Here is a 23,548-nt window from a genome sequence, read left to right as displayed (position 1 = left end):
AAACGCTGCGAAAAGGCACAGCGTACAAGTCGACGTAGCTCTGTTGGGCAACGAAGCACGGCACGGTCTTATGGGCCATAATCTCAAGGACAGCACTGTGCGATTTCTGTTGACCTAGGTCAAAAGTAATGTGCGCAAATAGGAGCGCGGCATAGTGCAGAGTGGGGCGGTCTGCGAGAGCGAACAGTGTTAGGACGGCAGACTATTAACCATTATGTCGTGGTCTATTAGGGTCTATGTACATCTGCATATCGGTCATAGGTATAGTTACAGGTCTAGGCTGAGGCCTAGGCTTATTGAATAGGTGCGCCGGAAGCAGCGACAGTGACGTAGAACAGCTTGGTTTGACCAGTGATGATCATGCGTCCCTTGCCAGCGAACTGGAAGTTAGCAGCAGTGGTACCTGTGTAGATTTTTCCAATGAGCTTGCCAGAGGTGTTGTATACCCAGACACCATCACCAGCACCAGTGTAGACACGGCCCTTGGAGTCTGTGTGAACACCGTCAGGGATGAAAGCCGGAACATAGGCGAAGGTCTTGCGGTTCTCAAATGTACCATCCTTAGCGACATCGAAGGAATAGACAGAGGCAGGAGAGGACTGGTTCAGGCCGTAGAAACCGAGCGCGATGCCAGTGTCGGTCACGTAAGCCTTGTTACCATCAGGGGAAATAGTGACACCGTTGGGCAGAGTGAAGTCGTCAGCAACGACGGTGATAGCGCCAGTTTTGAAGTTGTAGCGGTACACCTGGTTCCTCAGTCCGGGAACGGGACGGAAGTCCTGGAGGTAGCCATAGAGGGTGTCGGTGAAGTAAAGATCACCGTTCTTGGGGCTCACAACCAAGTCATTCAGGGAGTTAAACTGACGACCAAAGTAGTTGTTGACGAGGGCTGGCTTTGTTAGTCTAGGTCTGAGCTAGGTCATGATGAAACTTACTAGTCGTATTGTATGGTGCCTCAGGATTCATAATATACAACGCCGAGGGAACCTTATCTCCCTGGCCCTCACCAGCGAAGATGATGTTGCCTTTGTAGTTCGTGCCACCATTGGGATTGATAACCTGGGGGTTGGTGGTGTTGACAATGGTCACAGGTGCAGCCTTGAGAGTACCGTTGCGGACCTTCTCGGCATCTGCGAGGGAGATCTTCTGAATGATGGAAGACTTGTTGAGGCCTGTGCCCGCTGCGCGAGCACCAGCGTTCTGAACAAAGAAAACCTCGTCACGCTTGGGGTACCTTGATTGTGTTAGCCTGAGCGTCCTTCTATGCTGGATGTTGATGAGCCTACCATGTCACAGCCTCGTGGAAAATAGGGTCCGACTCTGAGGAGGCGATCTGGGTCAAGGACGGGTTGGATCCAATGACGTCATAAAACTCTTCGTCGTATACGTGAAAAGGCTTGGCTAATAGAGACTCTTCGGTAACACCAGGCCAGACGAACAGCTGAAAACTAGTCAGATCATGGTGTCACGTGGAGATTGATCTGAGGTGGAGGTGACAAACCGTGGTGGCATTCGCGATGGCGGGCGGCGGGACATTCTCCAACACGTTGAAGATCTTCTGATCCACAACCTGGGCAGCTGCAGGTACTTGCTGCGCCAAGGCACAACCGACAGCTGCGCTGACAGCAAAGAACGTGTTGGTGGACGGCATGCTGACACGAAAAAGCAACTGGGATCAGGGTGAAACGTCTGTACTTGGCTGAGTGTAGCGCCTCAGAGAAAGGACATACACAGCTGAGGAAGTCACGAATAAGGTTCTAAGATGGACCCTGAGGATATATACAGTCTCTGAAATGAGGACGGCAATTCCCAGGCAAGGCCTCGCGTCATTCCATACGAAGCCTGCAATTCGCTCTCAGCCAAGGCTATGAGCAGGCTTGAGCATCCGGCGGTCATTGAGAAGCTAAACTCAACGGCGTTCGTGCGCGGCAGAGGGCCCGTAAAGCGCAGTGTAGGATGCGGAGACAGACCGAGGAGAGTCGTGAAAATTTATTGGGAGATGCTTGTTCATGACGCGACAGTCCCTAATAAGATCCTTCCTGTGTACTAGGTGCAAAGTTGAGCTGCTGTAGCTGCAAATGATTCTCGAACTGCTGCTGTGCTGACTGCAGGAAACCCCGCTAGATGTGTGTTGATCGCAACAAAGCATGAGAGAAGGACCGACGTCGCTCGGACAGTGCTGCTTCCAAGCGCGTGCCAAGCTCGTTACGCAAGCTAGTGATCCCCACGGGATACTCCACAAGCCGCGCCCCGGTTCCCCGAGCTCTCTAGTGGCCCGCCTGAGGTCGCAGACAAAGAGCGAGTCAGTCAACCACACCACTTTCAAGCTCCAAGGCCCGGAAAGCGACACGACCACCAATCGACACAACGACCAATCACGCCAAAATATGGGCTATCTTGGCGCTGCCGCAAACGATCAGATCCCCTCGATTGGCGTCGTACCTCGTAAGACACCCAAAGCTGCGGAGTCGAAGATGTCGGCGCCGTGTCTGCATCGCGTCAATCCTGCAGGGGAGGTGGCTTATGTATCGAACCGCCGCAACATAAAATGTGCCAGCAGCAATCCTTCAATCCTCCAATATCGACACACTAAGTTGTGCCAGCATTATCCCGCGTCAAGATGCAGGGCCTATGACACCTGTGACAGACTTCTCGATACGGCACACGGCAGACTTCGTACGAAAGACTGGATCCGCAAGCTTTACACAATAGGCGCTTCGCTTAGACACACACACCTAGCCTTCGGTTCGATCGCCGACTTTGCTGATTTTCAGGCACTGTTGAAGAACTAAAATAGCACGTAGTTGAGAGAACATACCCATCCGTCCTTGAGATTCATGTCTATTGGCATCTGTCCGCTAAGCTACCGAAGTGGCGTGTACATGAGGTCTCTGTGTGGCCGCATGCTGGTCTGCAGGGTAGCCGTCGTAATTTGGGCAGTGAATGTGCACATCCTTCGCCTCAGACCCTGCAGTTGGTAAATTCTGCACGCATGGCAACCCCTGCTACCTAGGCGGCATACGACCCGACGCGGGGACATCGCATAGCATTAAAGTGTAGGCTAACGGTCCGAATTCAGGCCCCTTTCTAGAACACGAATCATTCAGTAAGTTTGCGCGTGCTCAAAGATCGACCGCCGAAGCAAAGTGGGGAGTCTCCAGGGTCTCTCGTCACTCCATCTGTCAGTTCTCCATCCTTGGATATTACTTCGTGCCAGTGCCACCATGGCCGATTTCACGGTGTTGAAGGTCGTTGTAGTGGTTTTCCTCAGCGTGGCCATCTACAACTTCCTTGAGCTCAACGTCAAAATCTTCACCACCTTCAAACGACGGAGAGGGCTCTATTTCTGGAGTTTTACCATCGCAACATGGGGCATTCTGTTCAACTCGATCGGATATCTCCTCAAGCACCTCGAGGTGACGACCGACGGAAATATCTACGCAACCATTATCTTGATAGGATGGTGTTCCATGATCTCCGGTCAATCGGTCGTTTTGTACTCCCGGTTGCACATCGTCATGCACAACGCAAAGCGGCTGCGGGCCGTGTTGATCATGATCGTCGTCGATGCCATATGGTTGCATATACCCATTATTGTCTTGGTATACGGCGCAAACTCGAACAACCCTGGGCCATTTCAAGGCCCTTATGCCATCTACGAAAAAATTCAACTCACCGTCTTCGTCATCCAAGAACTGATCATCTCTGGTCTTTACGTCTACGAGACCATGAAACTCCTCAGACTGGAAAGGACCATCGGCAACAACGGATCTAGGACTATACTCTACCACCTGATATATGTCAACATTCTCGTCATGCTGCTGGACTTCAGCATTATCGGTCTTGAGTTTGCCAATCTCTACGAGATTCAGACCTCCTGGAAGCCACTAGTTTACAGTGTAAAGCTGAAGCTCGAATTCAGCATCCTCAATCGCCTCGTTGAGTTGACAAGAAATGCTCGAAGCGGCGACTCGCGCTCGTTCAGCAACGCAGTCCAGTCAGGTGGCCTTGCCCTGGGCACAATGAAGGGCAACAATACAACACACCAGCGCTCAGTGGCACGTGGATCGGATCGTACTGGTGAATGGGAAGTACGCGTTGGTGGTGGAAAAGGCAACGGCAATGCGCTGCCTTCGACCGTCGTCAAGACGACTGAGGTCAAGATCCAGAGTCATAGCCGTCGAAAGAGCGATGCAAGTCTTGCGGAGAGTAAGACGGAGATCTTACCTGAGGCCGCTAATCCTGACGGTAATGCTCACGAGACGGAAAGAGGGAGCGCGTCGTCGGTCTCGTCTGATGTGGGTTACGGGAAATACGCGAATCCATCCTGGCGGTGAAAGAGTCAGCACGCACGTCAGCTTCATGTCACGGTTTCGAGCGCTAGATACCCTAAACGCATTGTTTTCTCATAGCCCGTGACGGTCCAATGTGCGCAAACCAATTCAAGCTCTGCTCAGCGCCTTCTCTACCTCGGGCAATACTTCCGCACACATGATCAATTAGCCCACCAGTCTCCATTCGCATCTTGCTCTATCAGCGGTCAGCACTCATGAGGCTAATAGCGTCAGTGTGTCCATCATTTGACCAGACTCCATCTCCCGACTTTCGTACTCCTTTTGCTGCTTGGTGTGCCAACCTTCGTGACAGCCAAGAAAAAGTCCACGTCAAAGAATTTGGCACGAGAGCATTTGGACCGAGAGAACATGAGCTGGTTCCAATGATCAAATTGCATGGGCGAGCGAGCGTGCTTTGTAGTTTTGCAGCTGCCAAGCTAAGAGTTACCAAGGTCACATCGATAAAGGAAACCAAGTGGGCCGATAGTCCTGGGTTGTCTGTTTCAAACCGCTGCGCTAGTTTTGTTGGTCGATCAGGGTGTGCCACGAGGCTCTCAAAGATACCTGCATCCTAGTAAAGTGTGGGACGTAAGACTTCGGCGCCCTGGCAACCGTCAAGCAAGCTATGTGAATATCCATCTTGCCCGCTGTCTAATACATGTGTCTGCGGTCCGATGGCCGCTAGCGCTTTTGTTGGTGTGATGGAGCACTGACATTCCGCTTGTAGCGCCCTCCCAATTATCAGGTGCCAGTTGCCGATAAGCTTCTCGGGATCCAAGACATCTTCAAACTGGGAAGCAAAGTACAAGGCCAACTTTGAAAGTACATCGTTTGAATACCAGAATCGCAGAGGGAGCACCTTGTCACCTGTGGTTGCATTAATCGTAGGCGAGCCACTCTTGGAAAACGACATCATGAACGATCGCGGTTGAAGCGTTCCTCGATGACGCAATATCAATTCCAAGAGATAGCTGCTGAGGTACAAGCCTCGTCATATAATACCGGTAGATGATAGTAACAGTAAGCATGATAATTAAATTGAGTTGACGTATATGGAACTAGCCCTGTCGATACTTTACCTGGCTGCAGGATATCACTAAGTTCGCAGTAAGTGAGCAATCTGAGTGGCCGCGAGTAGGGATATGAGCGGTCTGTGCTTTTTTTGACATCGCGGCACGAAGATATCACGTTGTTCGAGGGCATGTTGTGTATCGTGAGCGTGTTTGTACATCACAGAAAGTTTGGGGCGCTGGCGCTGGACGGAGCGGGCGGCGCTAATTTGTACGCTACCAGTACCTAGTCTTGCGCTACCTACTGGACCCTCGAAAAACTTTCGGCGCAGGCACAAACGCACATCTTCATCAACAACACGCCCCACTTCGAGTTACTACGATGCCTATCTCTAAGAAAGCCAGAGTACGTGACACCTAAACTGTGCCGCTGCGCAAGGTCAGATATGTTCAGCTCGCTAATGAACGCGCAGGTCCAGCGCGAGCACAAGGCCGCTGAAAAGGCCGGCACCCGCGCACCGGTCAAGGCCAACGGTCTTCCCGTCAAGGCTCCCAAGCCAACATCAATTGTATGATTGTATCTAATCCCGGATGTCCCTCGTGCTTCGTGCTGTCAAATCACAAAAGCCAAGGGCGGCTTGACACTGCTAACATCTCCGCTTGGGTGGTGTAGTGCCAAAACTGCCGCAAAGAACTTGTCGCAACCAACAAACCACAGATGGAGGCACATGCATTGACTCACGACCAGAAGCTGTGGGCAAAGGAGAAGTGCTTCCCCAATGATTTCTCTTGAAAGCATCGCAACGGATCAGCAAGGGAAACCCCTGCACCGACACGTTACAGCATCAGAGCTGTACATAGTCCGCGCGATCAGAAGATGCAGACGTGTGCGACCTCAAGAGACGGTTTGTTTCGGGAGTTTATTACCATTGGGCGGCTGAGCACAAAGAGGCTGACCTCAGAGCCGCCACAGGCACGATCAATACGAACTTGATATCATGAAAATGCAGTCCCCAGTGTATGAATGAAGCAGGTGCCTGGAACGGTATCCGAGGAGACTGCTACAAACAGCGAAACTGCTCGTAGGTCCGATCTTTTCACTGGGCCCCACGACGGGCAGCTCTTGTATACGAGGCATGTCACTCGTGTAGCCGGGGGTATTCATCGCCTCTCTACAGTGCAAAAGCCATAGGGGTGCAGGTATTGCCAGTATCTTCGGTGAGTTGCCGAGCGAAAACACATGTTAGTATCCAGGAAGACATAATCAATTGTCTCCATTCATGCTATCGGTCTATAGTCCTCCACAATGCGCGTGCGTGGCTGCTTTGCGATATTCGCTCTGTCAGTATGCCGCTCTGGGCGCTCGATCGCCGGCACTCCAGTCACTGAGGGATGGCCACGTCGTATCCTTGTGCCTCTGCAAAGCTTCCTGCACGGCTTCACGTAGGCCGTGTCATGGAGATAAGGCTGCAGTGGGTTTGACTCAAACGATTCGTCTACTACTGATTGAATGGGGCTGTGACTGATCATCGCATCCTTTTGCTGACGTGGAGCATTCTGATGTACTGTGTCTTTGTGCCTTCTAATGCTGTCTAGTGAAGCAGTTCTCAAGACTGTAATCAAGACTGTAATCAAGACTGTAATCAAGACTTCCTCGCAGTGAGAGACTGGATTTAATGAAAGATTTATCTGGGCAGCCTCGGGACCCTGCGACTCATGAACATCCTTGAGTTGGAGAGGTGTTCCTTGATATTTGGTCCATCCTCGAACATGGTGTTATTCTGTTCTTCGACGCATTCATAAGATGCTTACAAAGGAGCGTCACCGTTACGATAGCCCTGTAGCGTGAGATGACCCTGTACTTGGCTTGCATGGTTTTTGAGCTGAGCGTCCGAAGATTGCATATGCCGGATCTTGTTTAGGCTATTAAGAATGTTTTTGATGGGCCTCCTTCCACCTCTGGCATCCTTCCCCATAAACATAGCTTTCAGAGACAATAGTCGCAATGTTCTCACGACGACGCTAGGTTCGTCGTTTGATACTGACGGAGTAGTATCGTTGCCTCTCAACGAACGATCCATGTCTTCCACAGTGCATAGAAACTCCTCACTGCCAAGGTAGTCCTCGAACATGGGGTGATCTTGACCATCGTCGATCCCGTCGAAGATGTCCCGGACAACTCCAATGCTGGATTGAATATCGGGCTCGGAGAAGTCTCGTTTGTTGTCTGCTGCCTGAAAGGTTGAGGATGTCTCACGGCTGGTGTCACCTGCAGACACAGAATGTTTTCGCGCTTCATGACTTCCATCGAAAGATACCGGAGGACCCTCGTGACTGCGGGGGCTTGTAGACGTGAAGCGATTATGTACTTCTTCTGGACCATTGGATGATTCTGGACAAAGTTCGCCCGGGTAAAGCGCACAGGGGCCTTCAAACCTGTAATCTCCTACCCATTGGCCCTGCTGCTACTTGTCGGCTGCCATCAGGAAAAGCGATATGTTTTCCGGCGTTCTTATTACGTAGTCTCCAGGCTGACCCTCGTTGCTTCCCAGGATGAGTCTGTTGTCTGTAGTGACATACGGTTGAGGCGCTCCATACGCATTGCGAGGTGTCCATGATCCTTGGAACGCAAGCCTCCAGAACCAGGTATGTTCGATTTGTTTCGCTGAAGGGGAGCGGCTGAAAAGTCCGGGGTCGAATGGGAAGGGTACCCGAATCATAGCCAAGACGTTGCTCTTGATAGTGGTCTCGTCTCGATCAAGCACTAGAGGTCTACAAATACTTGACAGCTCATCGAGGATCCAATCTATACTACTGGCGCGATGCAGCCTGAGCAACGGATTGAGTATTCGTTTGAGCCGGCATGGAGCCTCAGATAGCGTATATCTCTTGCTGCGGGATCGAGGGGCAGATAATGAATGTTGTCGTTCGTGACTCCACGAAAGGGCAGGCATGGCCGCGCTTTTTGATTCGTTGCCAGCTCAGCAGACATGGTGGTATCTGGTCAGTGGTAACACAAAGGCGATTTTTAACTACCAAAAAGGCTCTGTTCTTCTGGTATATCTACCACCTGTTTCAGAGAGGCAGCGTCACAACAGCAGAACGATGACCAGCCTAGAATGTGGCTGAGCTTACCATCGTCTCGGATTGGCGGGGCTCGCAGTCCCTGCTGATACAGCGCGTAAGACTGGCACCATACCTGAACTGGTTATCGCTTTCTTTTTCAGCCTTGTTGGAACAACGAAGGCACGCTGTATGTCGAAGGCTCAGAGGCCTGGCGCAAGCTGTTCGCATTCACAATGAATATATCGTACACAGGATTCTCTGTACATCACCTCATAACGCCCGAAACTAGAAAGCGATCAATCTTGGTCGCGCACATGTCTTCCCTCTTCTCCCTCAACATAGAGCTTCCTACTACATCTCCTTCATAGCCTGTGCTGCCCTGCTCTCAATGTAGTACCCCGGCGCTGGCCGCCTCGCCGCCTTCTGCTCATCTTTTGACAACGCGCGATCGACTTCCTTGACATCGACAAGCTCCTTTATTCTCATGATCTGACCGGCGACAGACTGTGTTACGGGGTGGTAGACGGTCGTCATGCGCTTCCTCAGGCCGAGTGCCTTCAGTACACCTTGTGTCTTGGCTGGCATACCGATACCGGAACGCATGAGTGTTATCCTGAAGTACGACATTTTGAGCGGTTGTGTGTAGAGTTGTGGAGATATTGACGTGTGCGCGATAGATCGAGTGTCGGTGTTGAGGATGCACAATCGGAGCTTGGAGTGAACGTCGAGCTTTGAACGAGCGAGAAAGCTGCGTGTTGATCAGATTGGGTCTCTGGAAGTCGGCGGAAAAGAGATTGGGGTACCTACCGATGTGTTGATGCGTTTTGTTGCCGTTGCGCCTCGTTGCTGTGGCCATTCAACTTTTCGGCCTCATGATGGGAGGTCGGACTAGGTATCTGCACGCGGATTAGTCAGCAAACATGGTCCACGTGCCGACGACCTTTGCAACACCGACCATTAATTACTAACTTATATGTATTCTCCCATCTGAACGTTATCTAGTTCCATCGAAGTGATGAGCACTGTCGACTTGAATAATCCTCACCGCTACTTCGCCAGCCGATCTCTGTTACCCTGACTGAACAGAGCCCCGGCATGCGCGAACCCTTCCGCCTGCAAGCTGCCACAAATTGCAGCTGCGCAGACAGGCTCAAGCATGCATGCTCGCCTACTCGGAAAGCACAGAGCATCTCAAGTATGCTGCCGCGACGACGACGTACGGCAGGCGAATCAAATCTTACCCACAGCTCTTGTGATAGCGTTGTGGCCGTTTGCGTGTGCGACATGACTAGTCTCATCAATCTCACCACGAAAGGTGACACGGACGTGAAGAGCCTCCAGGTCACATCTGAACAAGTCGGATGCGACGCATGCTCCCGTTGAGACTATTGTTTGGGACAGATGGAAACGTTGGGACTGAAGACCGCAGCGGTATCCGGTTGTGCAGAGGCGCGAAGTCGACCACACGCCCGCACAACGTGATGACTCGGAGCTGGCTACTTTGAAATGGGAGTGCTTCTGCGGGGGACACTTTGTTGGGTTTAAGCAGTGCATGAATACACGCAGAAGACACGTTTGCGTACCACTCACTACTCACGCCGCATGGCCCTGCCTCTGCATACCAACGGTAAGGTACGGTGGGGTGCATACGTTGAAACGACAGCTCGACTCAGTAAGCTCTGCATGACAGGCGGCTATGAGTGGGCTCTGCTCCGGAGCTGCGAGACACGAGGCTGGCTCGACTGTAAAATGAGCATCGCAGCAAGAAGGCAGAAGTTCCACGACCCGGGTGCGCGAATACTCATGGATTGCAAGCAAGCTAATCTCCGTTCTTTCAGATGCCATTCAGCGAATGCCAGCGGGAAGCATTTGCGAGATACCGTATTCTCTCATCCGGACAGGTACAGATCGTGGCAGGAGCCATCTATTCCGGGACGGGGAAGGGTATCTGCATGTCCGTGATCAGATTTGCTGCGAAGTTCGACAGCCTTTCAAGAGGGACTAGGAGTCTCAGAGGCTGATATCTATCATCAATGACAGGTATAAAGTAATCCTGGGACTCCTCTACATCAGCGCACCCTGTATCAGCATTCTTCGACGGTCATCCTAGTCACTTCAGCACTGCTTACACTCCATCCGCTGTCACTCACCACGTAAACCGACTTCAAGCATTGTCATCAGTCCAAGCAGATACATTCATCCATCGAGCCAACATCTCATCTCCAACCATGGCTAGTAAGCATCTCCCCACCCCCGTCCCCCACAAATCTGACACCCACAGCACTCTTCGCCCAGCCGGCTTCCCACATCCCTCCCACCCCCTCACCCCCACCAACAACCATCCCGCCCGTCGTCTATCGCGTGCACCGCCTCACCGCCCAAACACGGTACTCCTTCGCCACGGGCTTCAGCGCGAAGAACCAAACCACCATCCTCAACTACACATCGGCGCTCTCCCGCTTCGGTCTCGCACACCTGCACCAGCAGACCAACATCAGCAGTCCGTTTATCAGCGTGTACGACACACTAGCGCACGCGGAGAAAGTAGCGCATCACTGGGCGGAGATGTGGAGCGAGGAGGTTCTCGTTGTGAGTGTCGACACACGGCACTTTGCGCGGGGGCCCGTGTTCAGGGCAAGAGATTTGCTCAAGGTACGGGTCCTGATCTCCTGGTGTGGAATCATCGAGACGAGGTTTGGATGGCGACTGACGATGATAGGGCAAGGATGCGGGACAGGCTGATGGGTGGCTGCACTGCGGCGAGTATCTGGTCATGTACCGCATCCCCGCGCAGGCTATTCGCGACCAGACGCCGATTGGCAAGGGCAAGAAGGAGGCTTGGAGGGCTGTTGGTGTTATTGGTGAGGCCTGAACTTTCGTTTACCGCACTCTTTCTGTTTTTGTCTGTCCATGTTGTTTTGTGTTTCTATCGCGCCTGGGCGTCCTACCGCGTTCCACCATTTTGTCTTCCTCGGGCGCCGGCATGGCGTCCACTTGTTATTGTTGCTTCTTTATACTTGCATCTTAGCGGGCACTGTTTCAATCTAGAACTGCCATGAGGTGTGAGGCGCAGGCTGAATCACGCAAGGGGGTGCAAGCGACGTTGCATTCGCTTCAGTTGTTCAGACCGCGCTCTCGGGTTGTCTGGTTTTCATTGTGTCTTATGTGCGTTGATGGCTGGTTCTGAGCATGATGTTGCTTATGCAACCGGCGCAGTCAAGTCAAGATACACGTACCAGCAGAAGTCCTCGTTGTGTCTCATGGCCTAGAAATCCTGTATTCTTGTGTTGACTCTCGCACCGTTCTCTTCCTCAGTGACTGCACTTCCTGCGCTACCGAAACTAGCTCTGATAGCAGACAGTCCATTCTCCTCGGACCCATCTATCCCGGCACCCATATTCATGCTGTCATTGCAGCCGGTGTGTCCACGGTGCACTGTCTTCGTCACCATGACAGACACCAACACCTGCCAACAGCGCAGCCCAGAGGGCCGTGGCCAGCAAGATCGACATTGGCTCTGCAGTGATGAGACACAGTGAATCAAATAGGTGCCTGACGGTGTGCGAACAGAAATATTCAAACAGCGCCTAGCAGAACGATGACCGGAGGGCAAGAAGCAAAGCGTGCTCAAAGAAGCGGCAGGGAACGCAGGTACAACATAAATTGATATTGGTTCACACAAGATGTGTCTCTACTGCCAGCTGAAGGAGGCGTGACTGAGCATCACTGCTCTTCTTGCATCCCGGGGTCATTGGCTGAATGAGCTGGTGGCGCGGTAATCGACCTGCCAGATCTGCCCGATCGGATTGTGAAGGCAGGTATCGACGCACGTGAAGCACGCGTGATGGTTCTGCAAGAACTCTCGAAACTTAAACTTCGACGTCCCCTGTTCCGTCGTACTGGGCAGACTGAAAAGCCACTCTTACAAGACCACATGGGAAACAGGCCCGAGTGCAGCTTCCAAAGCGCCCGATGGCCGCGTGGGTGGTGTGCTCTGCGAATCATGTCGCGCGTGGATCCGTCGATGGGTCCGTAATGGGTGCCATACGGTGCTGGGTTGTCTAGTCGCGACCGCCTGCTGTGGGCGGCACTGCTGGCGTCGAGACAAGCATCTCGGTGGTGGAATTCTCAATCATCAGCCGCATCGATGCGGCTCCAGATACTGCTGTTCAGGGGCAAAGCCACTGCGCCAGTGCGAAGACAATTATGCCGGCCGTGAGGGAGAGCGAGGAAGTAAGGGGCGGGACACGCAAGGCAGCGCTAGCAGGCCTATCGAAGAGTCAGCACATATGTTCCAAGAACGCGGCTCTGCGGCATCGCAGGAATGCACCAAAAGCAGACATTCCGCCAAGAGGAATGCACGACTCCACGCAGCGCGGGAAAGCGAGGAGGCAACTTACTGTTCTAGATGCAGCCCCATATTCGTAATGACCATGCACCGCTGCCACTCCTGCGAACTAACCGTCTCCATCCCTACCTGGTTGTCATCCGCGAACCTCAGTCTATTCCCCAGGCCGCCCGTGCTGTTCCCGAAAGTCGTCCACTCGGGGTTATCCATCTCCTTGCCCTTGCCGACCAGAAACTCGGCAGTGTATTTGTTAGGATCGAAGCTACGGATGAAGCTCGCCCAGTAAGCCTGCATGAAGACATTCGCCGCGCTGGTCCCGTTGTTCCAGATACTCGGCAGCTCGCCCACGTGGCTCGCAGTGCCGACATTCCAACGGTACTGGTACGTCGGGAACGTGTTGTTCTCTGCGTAGACGGAGCTCATGTTCAGATTCGGGCAGTTGTAGCGGATGTGTCCGTACACGTCGGACGCGAGCGCGCGCCAGCGAGCATCTGCGAGTGCATTCATGGGACTGTTCCATTCGGCGCGGATTTTCTTCCAGTTGGCGGCGGGGAACTGGTCGATGATGAATTGGCGGGCGCGGTTGTAGTTTGAGATTGTTCTGGGCGTGAAGTTTATGCCTTCGTTTGTCGAGTCGCCAAAGATGGTGGGAAGCTTGACGTAGCGGTCATTCTTCAATTCGTTGTATGTGTAGTCCTGGATGAAATCATAGTCGAGCGTCGGATTCCAGAAATATATTGGGGCGTTCTTGCCGCCAGGGAACGGGATCTTGAGCGAGTGGACCGCGGTTTGGAAAGTCACCGCGTCGAGGGAGGTAAGGCAGGCGAGGTCCGGGCAGCCGGATCGCTGGAGGAGGGCATCATATTGCCATTGGCTTTGCTCGACGTTGCGGAGGGGTGGGAAGGCGGCGGATTCAGCGGCTGCGGCGTGAAATAGATTGTCGTTACGGCCGCCGAAGGCTGTGAGTTGGAGAACGACTGAACCACCCCCTGCGCTGGCTCCACCGAGCGTGACGTGGTCGGCATCACCCCCAAACTCGTGGATGTACTTCTGCACCCACTTCAGCAATAGCCTCTGATCTTTCAATCCGTTGTTCAGACTCAGTGTCTGATTGGCGGTGATCTCCTTGCTGGCGAGGAATCCATACGGCCCGACTCGGTAATTGAAATTGACGACCACCATATCTCCACCCGCGGCGTCAATGAGATCAGCGCCGTCGTAATTTGCATTGCCGTTCGTGTTGAAGCCACCTCCTTGAATGAAAACATAGACCGGGAGCTTGCTTGTGTTGGTCGCTTTCGAGGGCGCAAAGACGTTGACGAAGAGACAGTCTTCCGACCATTTGCTGCCGAACTCGGCTTTGAGGTCGCTTATGGTGCCGATGCAGAGAGGGCCGAACTACATCAAATCAGCAGGAACAATGCAGAGTGTTGCTGAAAGCCTACCTGGCTCGCGTCTGTTGTGACCTTGTTCAATTCTTCCAGCGGTTCTTGTGGAGCAGTGAAGCGTAGACCGTCGACTCGAGACACACTCCTTGCGTAACGCATGCCGGCCCACCTCAACACGCCATTGCCGATGTCTTTCCCTCTGTACCTGGCGTAACCGAGGTCGACGGTCTCGCTGACAGCTGCTGCAAGCTGCAGCAGCGCAGCCACATACAGTAGCAGACGGATCATGCTGTCAACCACCTGTCTCCCAGCGTAACAGTCTCAGCGATTCTTATGGTCGGTTAGAAAGTCCGTGGATGCGTGCGTGAAGAGATGATCCCGGAAATAGAAACACCGGCCAGAGCAGTGGGTGTTTGACGGAACGTCTAACAAGACGCACAAGAAAGCTTCAAGTCCGGTCGCATAGTGTTTACTCCATCATGGAGACGCGGTATTCCCGAAGTCCAGATGAGGCCCTACCTACGGTTAGTCTGACAATGGTCGGAGGCGGTTCCGCAACACGAACCAAGGTGAACGAACCAAGGTGACGGTTCTCCAGCCTATATCTTCTTATCTTCTGCAGGTGTTTGGCGAATCGACTTCCTCGGCGGGTCTGGGGGGTTCACGTCTTAAGTCACTCGATGCAGGAGCCATAAGCCACCGTTCAAGTCATCGCACGCCACGAAGTATGGTCCCTGCCGATCCAGACTTTCGGCGTGCAGCCGGCCCAGACTAACGAATCGTATTCAGCGGGGGTCCGGTTTGAGGATCCCTGGAGCGTGCAAGAACGGCACTGCGTCTCACCGAAGCCTGAGCACACTCAAATACAAACGCTATACTTGCCCTAACAGGCAATTCTACTGTGCATTGACGTCCAATGCGAGGTGGAGCCTGGCACACGATGAGGTCGAGCTCGACCTTGGGTGCTCGGATGGGGCATGCTGAGCTTCGTGAGCCGCCAAGCGATAGGCCTGACGATCCCAAGCGGGCAATCCGTCTCCAAAAACGGCCACGCTCGAAACGGCCGTGCACACTGCAGGCATCGCCCCAGTTTCATCTGGTGCCTGAACGCCTGAGCGTTTGCGGAGGCGGTGTTTCAAAATCCGTTCTGCGATGAGGCTCAACATATTTTTCCTTGCCTGACACAACGTTCAATCGCTATCCATCACCGTGCAAGACACGGCGGAGATGCTGCTTTTCGAAGTGGCAAGCGAGCTCGCAATTCGGCCTCGTCGAGACGTGCTGCCCAAGCGCCCCGCTATTGGCACTGGCTGCATTGTCATCAAGTCTGGCCCGGTCACCACGCAGATTCACGACGGCCATCGTGAGACTGGTGGAAGTTCTGCACGTGGTCGCGTGTGGCGTGCCGCCTGCAGCGTGCCGCCTCCGTGTTGGGAAGTGCACGACAGACTGCGGGGTCTGGACTGCTGCTGCATGGTGTAGGACTGTGAGCTGCACGCCTTGAAAATGTGAGGATTCGTGCCAGCCGCGACGCTTCACCGGATGCTGCTGGGACGGAATTGCGTGATTTTGCTTCGAAGGGAGTCATTCGGAGGTGTGGGTGCATGTAAGCGTGAGGTGATTGCTACATTGCTGGAGCTGCGGCCTTGTCACGTGGCGGGGAAACCGAGTGATGGAAGATATTGGTCGAGTAGCAGAACGCCACGACGTAGCATTTTGCATGAACAACAGAAGAAAGGCTTCAAAATTCAAACAAAGCAACAAGTCTTCGATCCCACATCCCGGTCAACACATCCCGTTCAACACATACCGTTCAACACATCCCGTTCAACACATCCCAAGACTAAATTCCAACCACACTAAAAATCAGTAACCCTCCCATTATAACTCCAATCCCCCCTCCCCTCCCCACTCCCCCAGCGCAACGGCTCGTTCTTCGGCCCACCAACCTCGCCCGTCTTCGGATTCGTATCGCCCTCGAACTCGGGCGGCGCGCCACGGCGCATGTTAGGATGGAACTCATCCCCCTTCTTGATATCTTTGCCGTTCTCGAATCTGATTTCGGGAGAAGATGAGTCGGGGGACTGGTTGACGCGCATAGTGCTGGGCTGCGATGCGGACTGCGATGTGGGCTCGGGGTCGGGCTTGGGCTGCGAGAAGGCGCCGGTGGATTGCTTCTGCAGCTTCTCGAAGACTTCTTGGTCTTCCTTGGGGAGGCGGGGGGGCGCGGGGCCGCCGAAGGCAGTTTTGTGTGTGGCGGAGGTGCTGAAGGGTGCTGCGCGGCGCGAGAGCTGGCGCGGCAGCTGGGTGAGTGTGCGCAGCATTGTGGTGGGTGTGGTGCGGATGCGGTGGGTGAGTGTGCAGTCGAGTGTGCTGATGGAAAGTAGAGCGGGCCAGCTTGCGAGGAGGTTCACTGTCATGTGTGCGCTTATATGGGGCTTGCAAATGGGAGGCAAGAGAAAGTTGAGGCTCGAGACTGATGAGGCAACCTCGGTCGGCTACTTGGATGCGCGCCAATCGGAGGCCTCGGGTGGCAACGGAGCAGACGTTCGATGCCAATCGAACTTGGTCGCTTTCAAGATCTTGGAGATGGTCGCTTTCAAGATCTTGGGAATTGGTCGTTTTTAGATTCTTGGAAATTGGTCGTCTTCAAGATCTATGAAATGGTCATTTTCAAAATCTTAGAAATGGTCATTCTCAAAATCTTAGAAATGGTCATTTTTAAAATCTTAGAAATGGTCGTTTTCAAAATCTTAGAATTGGCCATTTTCAAAATCTCAGAAATGGTCGTTTTCAAAATCTTAGAAATGGTCATTTTCAAAATCTTGGACACGGTCGGCTTTCAATATCGTGAAATTCCACCCTCGACAGCCAACGAACTAGATGATGACCCCCGCGGCACCATGTGGTGCTTTTATTACAGACATGAACAAAACGACCCTCACGCAATATACCCCTCTGTGCCACCGCCAAACGCCTTTGCGCTCCGCCCAGCATCCAGAAACAAGCCCTCGCACTCGTCGACGTCCTGGACCGCAATCTCGCCGCCCGGTCTCCCGCCAACCTTGGCCAGCACGCTGGCGGGCGCGAGGATCTGCAGCGCGTACCGGAGACTGACGCGGGCGCCCAGGTCGGTGACTTTATCCCTAGCCTCCTCGCTGATGTTGAGTTTCTCCGTGGCGACGCGCAGGCCGATGATCTGCTTGATTTCGGGCGCGGTGTAGGGGTGCGTGGGCACGATGAGCAGGCGCGCGAGCAGGTCGGGCGGGATGCCGTGGGCGGACGCTGGCAGGTTGGCGGCGCCGCGGATGTGGGTTGTGCCGCGGTTGGAGGCGAGGATGACGAGGGGGGAGAGCGGGGACTCGAGGGCGCGGTTGAGGAAGGTGAAGGACTCGAGGTCGAGCATGTGGACCTGGTGGAATTAGCATGTTGGATGTCGTTGGCGGAGGATGAGCATGTTGGGGTGAGATGAAGGTGTGTTGGGGTGAGATGAAGGCATGTTGGGGTGAAATGAAAAGTATGTTGGGGTGAGATAAAGGCATGTTGGGGTGGATAAAGGCATGTTGGGGTGAGATGAAATGTCGTTGGTGGAGGATTAGCACGTCGTGGGCGAGATGAAATGTAGAGCGTACCTCATCAATGAAGAGCACGCCTGGCACCAAATCGGCGACGCCCTGGTCAATGTAGCGATTGACGACCTTGTTGATCTCCAGGCGCAGCTTCTCGGTAATCTCCGTCTTCTTGGGCTTCATCAGCTGGCCCATCATGCTCATAATGTCCTGGCCGCCCTGGGGCCGCGCGTTGGCGACGTCGAGGTCGTGCAGTGTGACGTCCTGCACCATGTCCTTCTTCTTGTGGACGTCGCCCTTGGGGATGGGCACGTACTCCTCGGCCTCGAGATCAAACTCGGTAGCGTAGGCGTCGGAGCGGCCGACGCGCTTGACGGCCCCCGTGTTGGCCTCGATGTAGATGACGTCGCCGAGGCGGACGCGCTCCTTCTGGATGGCCTCGTAGATGCTGGGGTCGAGGCGCAGCTTTTTGGTCCCCTTTGCGCTCTTGAGCGTGATGAGCAGGTGGGCAATGGTGCGGCCGTAGCCGCCGAGCGGGTTCTCGGCCTCCTCTGGGGTCAGCTCCGTGACCTCGCCCTCGTAGACCTCCTTGGTCTCCTTGACGCGCAGCCCAATGGCGCGGCGGAAGTTCTCCATCAGGGCCTCGGTCTTCTTGACTTCGGCCGAGTAGATTTCGCTGCCGACGATCGGGCAGAAGGGCACCTTGGTGCCGAGCTCCTGCGAGACGGCGAGCGCGAGCGCAGTCTTTCCCGTGCCTGGGCCGCCAGCGAGGAGGACTGCGCGGCCCGACATTTTCTTAGCCTTGACGAGATCGACGACGAGGCCACATGCCTGGGGGCGTTAGCTTGCGTAGCGGAGCGCAGCACGTGGGTGCAGTATAGCAGAGCAAGCGGGCGCATATAGCAAATCAAGTGAGCAGACATACCTCTCTCGCCGCCGCCTGGCCAACAAACCCAGCGGCGGTCGGATTCGCCCTGCCATCACTGCCCAGCCCTAGGCCGCGGATGTGCGAGTGCGCGGCGGTCCTGCTCTCGCGCGCATTGCTCTTGACCTCGCTGACGGGGACGGTCGCCATGGTTACTGGAGGATCGTGTGCCAGTGGCGGTTGTGCTCGGTCGCAGCGCTGTGTGCGATTCGTGCGTGTGGGTGCGATTGCAGTCGTGGTCGTGGTCGTGGTCGTGGTTGTGGTCGTGGTCGGCGATGGGCGTGGGTTTGACAGTACTTCTTGGTACACAGGCGCGTCGTCGAGTGGAGCTCGAGAAGTTCGCGTAGCGTGACGCAGCTCTGCCCACCGCCCACCGATCCGCTAGTAGTCAGCCGTCAGCCGTCAGCCGCCCGGCATAGATGCCCACGCTCTCTGCACTGCTCTGCGCTTCTGCAAAACACCACTCTCCACATGCTTTGTAGAAACACTCTCCGCCTATCCCCCCCCAAACTCGCGTACTAGAACAAAAGGAATCACCGCACGCCAACCCCCGCCTCGCTCTCCTCTCCTCTCCTCTCCCCTCCTCCCGCCTCATCCTCCCCCCTTGGCGCCCGTCCCTTTGTGCAAGCAAGGCGCTCACCCACCCACCCAAAACACACTCACACTCACACTAACACTCACACTAACACTCACACCCACACACACACCCACACCCACACACCCACACACATACTCACACACACACACACACACACACACACACACACACCCGTCCGCAGTGCGAGTACCACATCAACGCCTCCCCGCCTGTCACCCCTTCCTGCCCCTCGCAGGCCACAATCCCTCGCCACGATGCAGAAGACCATGCTCGTGCAGCCCCAGAGCCGTCGTGCAGTGCAGTGTATACACACTACCAACGCCTCGCTTCTGCACGCGCACGACGCCTCGACGACAAACAGGCTCGCACTTTGAGCACACACAAGTGCGAGCGGATCAGAGAGCGAGTCTTGGCATAGCATGCCATGCATCCTTTGCACTGCGCATCGGTACATGTCCGGGGCCACCGCTGTGTGACCCCCACCCCTCTCACGACACACGACACTCCATTACACAACACACGCACACACACAACACACTCACGACACACTCACGACACACACTCACTCACTCCACACACACACTCTCTCACTCCACACACACACACTCACGACACACTCACGACACACACTCACAACACACACTCACGACACACACTCACGACACACTCACGACACACACTCACGACACACGACACACACACACACAACACACACACACACACACACACACACACACACACACACACACACACACAACACACACACACACACGACAAGACATGAAGATGCTGCTGCTATTCTGCGTCTACGCGAAGCATACTCGTACACCTCCATCTCCTGCTCCTCCTCCATCTTCAAGCCGCCACAGCCGCCAATCAGTGTTTCCTCCGAATCGAACCATCCAACTCCAAGTACACACGCCTCGTCGCACTCATAACATCGTCGCTCATTTGCTTTCAAGCGCAGCGCGCGGGGAAAAGGATACTGTACAGCCGCGTGTGTCGCGTGTGTTGCATGTGTTGCGTGTTGCGTGTGTAGGGTGCACTGCCGCGTGCCTGTGCAAGACTGCTGCAGAGAAAAATATTGAACGAAAACGCTAGACACAAGGGGTAGCGAGCGCCTACTCCTCCTCGCTCTCCGACCCGCTGTCATCGTCGCTGCTCTCTTCTTCGTGCGCTGCTGCACTCGTCAGTACTTCGTCACCCCCATCACGCTCTGACAACATACCTGGTGGGGACTGGCTGCTACCGGACGCGCCGCCCTGGAACGACTGCAGCTTCTCCTGGATCTTGCGCATGTTGTCCTCCTGCTCAGTCTTGCCCATGGGCTTGTTCTTTTTCGGCCTGCTCGCAGTCGTCTGCTTGTGCACTGCCCGCGGCGGCTCAAAGTCATCGTCGGCCACCGACACCCCGCCCTTGGGGCCGCGGAGCGACTTGATAAATCTCAGGAGCTCGCGCAGCGTCTCGTCGTTGATCTCGTCCATGTCGAGTTCCATCTCATCATCGTTCACGTTGGCGAGGTGAGGGCACCCGTTCCGGATGATCTGTACCGCCTTGCGCATGTCACCATCTCCGAGCGTGCTGATGCCTTCTGAAATGTCCTGCTTCTGCGCGAAGCTCAAAGGCGCTGCCGGCCTGGCCTTGGCCTTGGGCTTGCCGGGTTTCGCAGGAGGCGGCACTGCCAGGGGAACGTTCTTCTTCACCTTCGGTGCTGGCGCCTTGGCCTTCTTCGACTTGCTTGCTGCCTTTGGCGATGCGCGCTTGCCGGCCTTTTGCGCGTTCAACAGCTGCTGCGCTGTCTCGTTGAGCGCAGCAATCTGTTGCTGGATGGCGAGGAACTGCGCTTGAGCTGCGTCCGTCTCCTCCTCCTCCTCGTCCTCTTCCTCGTCCTCATCATCAGAGTACATTTCGGGAGACTGCTCCGGAGCAGGTGCGTGCTGTGCCAGCCAAGCATCCTTTTCCTGCCAGAAGCTGTTGAACAAGTTCTCCATCTCGTGGCCCATTGCGTTCACCGCATCGCCCTCGGGATTGAACTTGTAGCAATTCTGGAACACGAGCATGCAGTCCACGTGGAAGTCCTTGGCGCTCTGGTACACTCCGTTCTTGAAGTTCCTCTCGATCGTCCCAAAGTCCATGGGCTTCTTGATGATCTTGAGGTACGACGGAATGTTCAGAGCCACAGGGTCCACCGGAGCCATGAAGGGGTATGTGACCCCCTGATACTTGGGCTTCATGAGCTCCGTCAGCACGCTCTCGCAGAACTTGAGCTCCTGCTGGTACTTCTTCTTGCGCGGCTTGGCGTTCGAGTACGGTAGATCCTTCGACGGACGGTGGATGTCTCGCTTCGGCCGATCGTTCGCGCTAGTCGAGTCGCGCCTGATGATGGGCATGCCATCTTGTCCTAGGGGCCATGCCGCAGGAGGAGAGGCCGCCGCAGCTGGTGATTTCACCGTGGGCGGTGCCGGCCTCGACACTGGTCTTGGCTTTGGCGCCGCGCTCACCGACGCCTTCTTGACTTTTGGCGCTTTCGCCGGCTCGTCCACGGCACCCCTCGGCATCTTGTTCATCCCTTTCAAAAAGTAGGCCCGAAGATTGTACCCAGCCTGCGTGACCGGGTGCTGCTTGTTGTTGAACAACTCGCTGTTCTCAATCATCTGGTCGAGATCCTCCATGAACTCCTTCACGTAAGTGTACTTGTTCGCCTTCAGCTTGCCCTCCATCGTCGACAGGTCCATCGGCTTTGTCACAATCTCAGTGTAGCTGGGGATGTTCAGGACAACAGGGTCGACTGGATCTTTGAAAGCCAACGACACCTTGATCTTCTTGGTGTTCCTTATACGCTCAAGTAAAAACTTGTTCTGCGCCTGCGTCAACGGTGTCGTCGGCCACTGCTCATAGTCTGCAGCGCGATGCACTCCTGACGGCTCTGACGAGATCACAGTAGCCACGCCCCTAGGTGTAGCTGTACCATCGCCTCGTGGCGTGCTGGCACCATTGGCCTGTACAAGCTGCGCTGGCAGCTCAGACTTGATGTCTGCCTGCGAGCTTGATGCTTCCTCGGTCTTGGTGCGCTTAGCCTCGGGCGCGGTATATTCGTCGCCCTCTTCGAAGTCTTCTCGCGGCCGCACCTTGCTAGATTGTGGCACGTCCTCCATTGCCTGATCCGCTGGCTCTACTTTCGCGGGTGTCGTGGACTCTGGTTGAATCGAGAGCTCCTTCATCGGCTTGGTGGGCGGCGCGGTATCCGAGTCGACGGGCGCCGTGTTCGAGTCGACGAGTGCATCGGCAGTGGTATCCATTGCGTCTGTAGAGGCTGGCTCGATGGAAGCTGCGACCTGCGTCTCAGGTACTTCCTGTGTGCTCTCAGTCGTCGCCTGAGTTTGGGTTGGCGCAGATGGTGGTGTCGGTGCAGGCTCGTCGCGGACGTCCGAGGTTGGCGCTTCGGTGGCCTCTGTTACTGATTGCACGGTGTCGTCGCCGAACAGCGAGTTGTTGTCTGTCTGATCAGGCACGAACTGCGCAATGCCATCGATACCGCTGGACACATCTGTAATAGACTGGACGGGGGGTCCTACTGCAGGCGCTGGTACGTCTGAGGCTGTGTGATCGCCGTTGGTGGTTGGCTTCAACTCCTCGGTCGCGCTGGCGTCGGTGCCATTGACGGGCTCATCAAAGAGATCATCGTGTGTGCTGGGCGAATGAGTAAGTCAAGCGCGCGGTCAGACGCGAAAAGATAAGATCGCACTCACCCATTAGCCTCGGTGTCGACTGCCATTGCGTCCGTCGGCGCAAGCGCGTCAGCCTTGGGGTCGAGCATGGGCTTGTCGAAGGTAGGTGGTGGTGTCATTAGTGCCATAGGGCCATGAAAGGGATGAACGTGGATGCGCGCTGTAGATGATGTGCGTTGCTTGATACTGCAGGCTGATTGTCTTAGCGAGCTGGAGGTGACGCGCACGCGACTTTTAATGATCGACGCGTAGTGATGACGGATGTACGGGTTGGCGGGGTGTGTTTCTGGGCGCGTCGCAAGGGTAGGGTGGGGTTGGGTTGTTGTGTGGCTTGGGTCGCAAAAGCAATGCGACCAAGGTAAGAGGGGCTGCGGAGGGAATATATGCTACGGACGCTGAAACGGCGTCGAGATGCACGTGACTTACCGGGTGGTGGCGGCGAGGTCAAGGAGCTGCGCGCAGGAACGGAAAAGTGAGTCAGACTATCGAGCGCGAACCGCGTGAAGGCGGCGGCCGGTTTGGTGTGCGCGGCGCGTACAAAGCTGCAGTGAAAGCCTTGTGCAGCTGCGCGCCCTCGGGCAG

At 55.0% G+C, this 23,548-nt stretch overlaps 10 protein-coding genes across 10 annotated transcripts; 3 read left to right on the top strand and 7 right to left on the bottom strand.

Moving 5' to 3' along the window:
• Positions 1 to 192: 192 nt before the first annotated feature.
• Positions 193 to 2,094, bottom strand: M421DRAFT_424631 (lactonase). Its single transcript, XM_033593812.1, has 4 exons — positions 1,502 to 2,094; positions 1,287 to 1,441; positions 936 to 1,234; positions 193 to 889 (listed from the first exon to the last, which is right to left on the bottom strand). The coding sequence occupies exons 1-4, from the start codon at positions 1,649 to 1,651 to the stop codon at positions 294 to 296; spliced, it is 1,200 nt and encodes a 399-aa protein (XP_033444992.1). The 5' UTR covers positions 1,652 to 2,094; the 3' UTR covers positions 193 to 293.
• Positions 2,095 to 3,114: 1,020 nt separating this feature from the next.
• On the top strand, positions 3,115 to 4,453 carry M421DRAFT_424629 (uncharacterized protein). Its single transcript, XM_033593811.1, has one exon. The coding sequence runs from the start codon at positions 3,225 to 3,227 to the stop codon at positions 4,335 to 4,337; it is 1,113 nt and encodes a 370-aa protein (XP_033444991.1). The 5' UTR covers positions 3,115 to 3,224; the 3' UTR covers positions 4,338 to 4,453.
• A 365-nt stretch (positions 4,454 to 4,818) lies between these two features.
• On the bottom strand, positions 4,819 to 5,299 carry M421DRAFT_275493 (uncharacterized protein). The gene has a single exon (XM_033588846.1). It carries the CDS (start codon positions 5,248 to 5,250, stop codon positions 4,906 to 4,908), a length of 345 nt encoding a protein of 114 aa, XP_033444990.1. The 5' UTR covers positions 5,251 to 5,299; the 3' UTR covers positions 4,819 to 4,905.
• A 373-nt stretch (positions 5,300 to 5,672) lies between these two features.
• On the top strand, positions 5,673 to 6,361 carry M421DRAFT_424628 (uncharacterized protein). The gene is made up of 3 exons (XM_033593810.1): positions 5,673 to 5,750; positions 5,818 to 5,913; positions 6,018 to 6,361. The coding sequence occupies exons 1-3, from the start codon at positions 5,727 to 5,729 to the stop codon at positions 6,135 to 6,137; spliced, it is 240 nt and encodes a 79-aa protein (XP_033444989.1). The 5' UTR covers positions 5,673 to 5,726; the 3' UTR covers positions 6,138 to 6,361.
• A 2,400-nt stretch (positions 6,362 to 8,761) lies between these two features.
• M421DRAFT_71815 (uncharacterized protein) lies at positions 8,762 to 9,037 on the bottom strand (the record flags this gene model as incomplete). The annotated part of the gene is made up of 1 exon (XM_033596824.1): positions 8,762 to 9,037. One exon carries the CDS (start codon positions 9,035 to 9,037, stop codon positions 8,762 to 8,764), a length of 276 nt encoding a protein of 91 aa, XP_033444988.1.
• Positions 9,038 to 10,638: 1,601 nt separating this feature from the next.
• Positions 10,639 to 11,282, top strand: M421DRAFT_8595 (uncharacterized protein; the record flags this gene model as incomplete). Its single annotated transcript, XM_033597582.1, has 3 exons — positions 10,639 to 10,645; positions 10,692 to 11,062; positions 11,130 to 11,282. The coding sequence occupies 3 exons, from the start codon at positions 10,639 to 10,641 to the stop codon at positions 11,280 to 11,282; spliced, it is 531 nt and encodes a 176-aa protein (XP_033444987.1).
• A 1,524-nt stretch (positions 11,283 to 12,806) lies between these two features.
• On the bottom strand, positions 12,807 to 14,434 carry M421DRAFT_71831 (alpha/beta-hydrolase; the record flags this gene model as incomplete). The annotated part of the gene is made up of 2 exons (XM_033596827.1): positions 12,807 to 14,156; positions 14,204 to 14,434. The coding sequence occupies 2 exons, from the start codon at positions 14,432 to 14,434 to the stop codon at positions 12,807 to 12,809; spliced, it is 1,581 nt and encodes a 526-aa protein (XP_033444986.1).
• Positions 14,435 to 15,538: 1,104 nt separating this feature from the next.
• Positions 15,539 to 16,678, bottom strand: M421DRAFT_424621 (DUF1674-domain-containing protein). The gene has a single exon (XM_033593809.1). It carries the CDS (start codon positions 16,564 to 16,566, stop codon positions 16,006 to 16,008), a length of 561 nt encoding a protein of 186 aa, XP_033444985.1. The 5' UTR covers positions 16,567 to 16,678; the 3' UTR covers positions 15,539 to 16,005.
• Positions 16,679 to 16,956: 278 nt separating this feature from the next.
• On the bottom strand, positions 16,957 to 19,032 carry M421DRAFT_424619 (TIP49-domain-containing protein). The gene is made up of 3 exons (XM_033593808.1): positions 18,641 to 19,032; positions 17,779 to 18,546; positions 16,957 to 17,558 (listed from the first exon to the last, which is right to left on the bottom strand). The coding sequence occupies exons 1-3, from the start codon at positions 18,788 to 18,790 to the stop codon at positions 17,088 to 17,090; spliced, it is 1,389 nt and encodes a 462-aa protein (XP_033444984.1). The 5' UTR covers positions 18,791 to 19,032; the 3' UTR covers positions 16,957 to 17,087.
• A 1,327-nt stretch (positions 19,033 to 20,359) lies between these two features.
• Positions 20,360 to 23,094, bottom strand: M421DRAFT_103642 (Bromodomain-containing protein; the record flags this gene model as incomplete). Its single annotated transcript, XM_033586922.1, has 3 exons — positions 20,360 to 20,418; positions 20,467 to 22,928; positions 22,988 to 23,094. 3 exons carry the CDS (start codon positions 23,092 to 23,094, stop codon positions 20,360 to 20,362), a joined length of 2,628 nt encoding a protein of 875 aa, XP_033444983.1.
• Positions 23,095 to 23,548: the final 454 nt, after the last annotated feature.

Source organism: Didymella exigua (assembly GCF_010094145.1).
Source record: "Didymella exigua CBS 183.55 unplaced genomic scaffold M421scaffold_36, whole genome shotgun sequence".
NCBI classification, from domain to species: Eukaryota; Fungi; Ascomycota; class Dothideomycetes; order Pleosporales; family Didymellaceae; genus Didymella; species Didymella exigua.
This window is presented reverse-complemented; position numbering and strand designations above follow the sequence as displayed.